Raw genomic sequence first — 6305 nt, 5'->3', positions numbered from 1 at the left:
CCTAACCCTAACCCTAACCCTAACCCTAACCCTAACCCTAACCCTAACCCTAACCCTAACCCTAACCCTAACCCTAACCCTAACCCTAACCCTAAGCCTAAGCCTAAGCCTTTTTTAGCGGCCTAAAACACCTAACATCTAGAGGCTAAAGAATATAAGATAAATAAGATAGCATGTAAAGCGTGATAATCTTCTATTCTTTGCAGAAAATCTTAAATTCTGTAGAGTAGTAACTTTTATGCCTATCTAGGATAAGAAGATAATATACGCTATAAGTTTAAGGCTTAGTATGCTTTTTAAAATGCCTAATCTATTCTATAGCTTTCTTATTTGTGGTCTAGCTATTTTAAGTTATAGAGATAACCTAATTGCTTAGTAGGGTAGAATCTTTATACTAGTTTATAAGGTAATACTGCCTTATAACTATAATAAATAGTAGGATTACCTAACTGCAAGAATTAATAGACTAGAGTACTAAAACCTATTCTCTATTACCTAGCTAAGCTAAAGTTAGATTACCATGTCTTTCTAAGCTTATAATAATTATTATAGTTAAGATTATGCCTATTATAAAGCTAGTCTTATTAAAGTTATAAAAATTATTATTATATATGCTATATTTTATAACTGTATTGTGTATAAGCTTAAACTAAGAGCTAATTATCTTTAGATCTTTGCATAAGGCCCTCTAATAGTTATACTTATATATAAAATACATAGAAAGCTATAGTTAGCATTTAATAAAGTTTAAAGCCTATTATAGTCCTATAGTTAGCGCATTACAATTAGCAAGCAGTTAATTTGCTATATCTTCTATACTACTAAGCTAGGGAGGAAAGGATTATGCGTCTAGGTTAAGAATGTATTTAATAATAGTTAATTCCTCTAGATCTATAAGCTTTTAAGAATTAGGCGTGGTATTATGTCTTGTAGTTTTACCATTACGTTAATTATACAGTAAACTATAGCTAATACTATATACCTTTACTGCGCCTTAAATGCTTAGCTTTAGGTCTTATTATATTACTTTAAGGGCTAAGTTTATATAATTCTCTTTACTTAATAATTCTATGATTTATAGCGGAGAAATATGCAATTAAAGAAGGATAGTGCTATTTTTATGGTTGCGTGACTGACTTGCTATGTTAACTAACTCGCTATGCATTCACGTTAGTAGTATTATAGTAGTATATATAGCAGACCTATATACTCTATTTTAATTAGCTCTTATTAAATAAAAGACTTTAGCATTTCTATACTCTCTAAATAAAAGACTTTAGCTTTCCTGCTAGCCTACCTAAATAGGTTTTCTGCTGTCTCTACCTATACAAATTACCTACTCTTGCCCTACTTTTTCTTTCCTAACTGCCCGCCACATCCCTGCTAACCCTAACCCGAATAACCACTCCAATCTTTACATAAGGCCCTCTAATAGTTATATCTACGTGTAAAACGTATAGAAAGCTATAGTTAGCGCTTAGTAAAGTTTAAAGCCTATTATAGTCCTACAGGAGGCATATTGCATTTAGCTAGTAGTTAATTTGCTATATTTTACACACTAGTAAGCTAAGAAGGAAAAGATTGCGCATCTAGGTTAATAATATACTCTATAATTATAGACTCCTTAAGTTTTATAAGTTTCTAGCAGGGAGGCATAGTATTATACTGTGGAGTAATTCCGTTAATATAAGTGCTAAGCATACTATAAGGTACTATATAGATCTTTATAGCTTCTTAGATGCTTAGATTTAGGGTTTTCTCTATAGCTTTAATAGCTAAGAGTATCTTCTATTCTTAATTTAAAGTTTCTATATTTTTTGGTGGAGAAATTAAGAGATATAGAAGGGTAGTTCCATTTAGGCGGTTAGGTGGCTAGCTCACTATGCACCTACGTTACTGCATTTCCTTTATAGTACTATACTTGAGTCAAATTTTATTCACAATCTCGGCTTCGCATTAACCACCACCAGCGCTAATTTAACCCCGACTCCTCTTAGAAAATCTTCTAACAGCCCACGCACGCAAAGGGCACAAAGGGCACAGTCTCTGTAGATACCAACTTGTAAATGATAATGCAGGTGCTTTTGGATGAGCAGGTATGTCAAAGAGATCTGGTAGAATCCTATGGAAATCAATGCCAATGGGCAAACAGCACCAAAGGCGGTGATAGGGCCGTGCATCTTTATTAATGGGAGCTGCTTTGTGACCGCACTCAAAAGACATCACAATGTTAGCAACCCAAGCGGGTGTGTTAACAATTAGGCAAGAGCCTACTACATGGCAGTATCAAAGGCTACCGCATGTACATAAATGGGAAAGAAGAAATAGTGAAAGAACTCAAGAATCTTGTTGACCATAAATTCGCAGGTTGGTAGGTGCAAGTCGCTAACCCCCAGTTCATGTCATGTTTCCATAATTTAGTATGTCCTGCGGTGTCGTTTTCGCGGATAAAACTTTTGCTGTTCTCGCTGCAGCAACGTGATAATGGCTTCGTCATGATTTAATTGAGCCAGCTGCAGTACCGTCCGACCCCGATCATCCTTAGATTCAATTTTAGCGCCGTAATCCAGCAAATACTGCACAGTGGCAATGTGCCCATTTTCCACGGCATATAGCAAGGACGATCCACCCAAGCAGTCTTTTGACTCAGTGTTGGCGCCACTCTTAAGAAGTATCTCGACGGTTGCTGCATATCCCGACCAGGCGGCTAACAAGAGCGGGGTGTTGTCGTGTTTATCTACGTCTTCGATGTCGGCCCCATGTCTGAGAAAAATCTCAACAATGGAGCAGTGTCCCTCTCCGGCGGCACACAATAGGGATGTTCGACCATTCAACTCCTCTCTCGCCTCCAATTTGGCACCTTTACTAGTCAAGAGCTTAACGATGTTGTCATGGCCATTTGTGGAGGCACGCAACAGTGCTGTCCAGCCATGTTTATCTTTCGCTTCAACGTCAGCGCCATCACTAGCCAGGAGATTAACGACGGCACAGTGGCCTTCCATTGCAGCACAAAGCAACGGTGTCTGGCCGCAGTTATCAGTTGCGTCAATATGGGCTCCATTATAAACCAATAATCTGCATATGGATTCATGTCCCTTGCTGGCGGCCAACCATAGCGGTGTGCAACCACAATTCGCGTCATGCGCGTTGATGTCGACGCCCTTGTCCAACAGCATCTCCACAATCGCCTCGTGGCCCTCATAAGCGGCCCAATGTAGTGACGTTCGACCGAAGCTGTCTTTCGCCTCGGTCTCTGCGCCTCCTTCTAAAGCTAGCATAGCGACAGCTTTCAGACCCAAGAACGATGCCATCATAAGATTCGTAAACTCCTTGGGCCTGTACGGTGGAGGTTCCCAGTATATATCAAACCATGCCTCGTGCACATTCGGATCGCAAACTTTTAAGGTAGCAGTCGCCATTGCTGAATTGTCGACCATATCGCCTTTTCGAAGGTGAACAACCCAGTGAGTTGCCGCGTAATCGAGTAAGGCTTCCCAATCGACAGATTGGCTAACTTCCGAGCCCGTTGTGTCCGGAGTGTCCGGAGGACTGACGCCTGAGTTAAAGAGGTTCAGATACAGCAAACAAACCTCTGCGAAGACGGCGTGTGCGTGTTGGATTGTGATAGACTGATACCATTGTAGCTGTGGTCGAACATTTGAGGGTGACATTAAATCTGCGAGGAGAAACTCGCGAGCAGTTTGATGAAGAAAGTATATATTGCCGTCGTGGACTGAGATAAACAATCCGCACCAAGATCTAAGATGCGTTATGAAGTCCTCTTCGCTCTCCAAGTCAAGGTCGTATATAGATTGTGCTTTATTGTCTAGATTTACGGCAATATTCATTTCCGCGAGTGTTAGCGGTCGGCTTGCAGCTAACATAATGCATAATGTCTTTCGAACTATTGGATCGTCTTTGGACTTGTTAAGAATTTGCTCATATGCCTCATTAATACTCCTGGGGAATGCTGTAATTGCTGAGTCTACCCCTTTTTTCGTTCTCTTGAAGTCTTCTTTATCCAAGTAATCAAACATAAGGTGTACCCAAAGGTAGGTGCGGTGGGTGATCTTCTGCAGTCTTCTCTTCAGGTGCCTCTTAATTTCGGGTGAGAGGCCCTCCATCTGACCCTTTGTTGGGTCTTTCGTCCGCAGTTGATTGACTCGGTATGTGATGACGCGATTTACCTCCTGACTAATGGTTTCCGAATCTTCCTCCCCTGGTATACGCATACTTGGAAACGGTTCCAAAAGGTCTCGGAATTTAGACGTGATCTCGTTGTACGGGCGACTCGTTAGAAGGTACTTTAACTTGCTATGTTTAGACCGGCTGCTGCAGACTTGGCTTCTTATATTTTGCATTAAGTTGGCAAAGTCTAACTCAGCGCATTCGTCTAAGGCATCAAGGACCACGATTACTGGTCCCGCCTCATTATTATTTATAGCCATTTGTAGAATTTCCCAAAGCGATCTTGTTGAGTTAATAAGACCTTTGCCATGCTTTATATAATATGGTAAGGCGTATTTAATTAGAGGTAGCTTCTGATTAAAGAGCTGGTGGAGTAGTGCGCAAAGCGCTTGCCGGACTGTATTCTGATCATGATCCTTAAAGAAGAAGTAGCAGATAGTTGATGATTGTGGCAAGCCGTAGTCGATTAGGTACTTAGCTAGCACTGACTTACCACAACCAGGATCTGCTGTAATTAGCAGAGGCCCAGACTCCCGTGTTAGCCAACTCTGGAAATGCTTGTGTTCGAGGAGCCACATGCACGTGCCGTCAACCCTTTCCCTCACTTGGTCTTTATACCACTCGTATGTGATATCTCTGTTGCTATTTGTGAGGCGGAATAGCTGGTGGCACTCCTGTTCCATGTCGGACGTCCTCTTCTGAACAAGGTTTACCTGGGCTTGGAGCTGGTCCTTTGCTATCTTCAGTTGCTCTTCTACATTTTCATCAGGGGTCAGTACAGGCGATTCAGCACATATCATAATGGCATCATTTACAATCAGGCTCTTCCTTGCCGAGCCCGTATTGTAAAATTGAGAGAAAAACTACGTACGTGCTGCAATCCTATTGTTGCCATCACCAGGACTAGCAATAGGAAGCGCCAGGTCGGCAAGCCTCTGGCGATGCTTTGCGTCTTCAACCGCACGCTCGACAAGCTGTATAATGTTTCCAGCCACCTGCTCATACATGTCATCATCGGCTGACGCAAATTTACACATCTCATCATGATCAGAGTCGAGTCCAATCGATGTTTCACGGGTGCCTGGAAGCCCTAATGTGGCTGACTTCTTATCAACAATCTGCAACCCAAGACAAAACCCCGAATTAGTAAGTGAAGCAGAGGAGGGAGTAGGTTCAATAGTATACAGGGGAACAAGTATTCAACAAAATTTGGCTATTGTGGATGGCTCAAACATACCAGTCCCAGCTTCAGTCCATGCTTCTTATATGGCTTCGTCTCGAAAAAGCTGATGATGTGTCGGTCTTCGAGTTGGTGCTTGAAGTTCTCAATGAGCTCGTTAGAGAAGAGTGTATCCTTCTTCAATGACTCCATGAAAGAATTTGGCACATCTCGTCGCACTGCACGCGTCACTGTTGCGACAATTTCTCCGAGGCCGGCCTTGTCGCTGCCTTGGTGGGGGGTTCCGAAGAAAGCTATGCCGTATGTCAACCTACCGATTACTTCGTATGTTGGGTTCAATTTTGTCTCGACTAGGGCCTTTGATGAAAGTTGTAGATGTTAGCCTCCTCTGCTTTATTAGGCAACCTGAGAGGGCAAGTGGATACCTGTTTCACTACGATGCCCCCAAGGCTGTGTGCAATAAAGACAATCGGCCTATTAGCCGCATCACGGCGTTTTAACTGGAGTCGGTTCAATAAGTTCGATGCCTGTTCGCGGACGCCACTAATCGAAGTCTCAAACGCAACGTTGGAATTGTACCCAAAGAGCATCACACGCGCGTTTGGCAACTGCTTCGGAAGGAAATCCCGCAACCATAGTGCACCTCTGTCGCTGTCGCTATGAACAGTCCATGTCCTTTCAGCGTGAAATTTGGTGTTAAATGGATTAAGGCCATGAACAGCGACGATGCTATAAAGACCCGTGGAATGGCGTTAGTCTGACTTAACACGGCGGGCAATATGAGACGTTTTGTTTCGGGTCTGGCGTACTCAACACACGCATCATCCGGATCGACGATGACTCTAAGAAAGTTTTCGGACGTCGTGTCGCCCTACACAATCATAGATTAGAACTTGTGAAATTCGGATTCATCATATATCCTTCAATGACACACCAT

The 6305-nt window shown here is 42.3% G+C and overlaps 1 protein-coding gene across 1 annotated transcript; it reads right to left on the bottom strand.

Moving 5' to 3' along the window:
• Nucleotides 1-2417: 2417 nt before the first annotated feature.
• VFPPC_09235 (ankyrin repeat domain-containing protein) lies at nucleotides 2418-6305 on the bottom strand (the record flags this gene model as incomplete). The annotated part of the gene is made up of 6 exons (XM_018287805.1): nucleotides 2418-4942; nucleotides 5060-5306; nucleotides 5426-5725; nucleotides 5794-6097; nucleotides 6178-6239; nucleotides 6303-6305. The coding sequence occupies 6 exons, from the start codon at nucleotides 6303-6305 to the stop codon at nucleotides 2418-2420; spliced, it is 3441 nt and encodes a 1146-aa protein (XP_018139094.1).

The sequence above is a fragment of the Pochonia chlamydosporia genome, chromosome 7, assembly GCF_001653235.2.
Source record: "Pochonia chlamydosporia 170 chromosome 7, whole genome shotgun sequence".
NCBI classification, from domain to species: Eukaryota; Fungi; Ascomycota; class Sordariomycetes; order Hypocreales; family Clavicipitaceae; genus Pochonia; species Pochonia chlamydosporia.
Note: the sequence above shows the minus strand (reverse complement) of the source record. Positions and strands in the feature narration are given on the sequence as shown.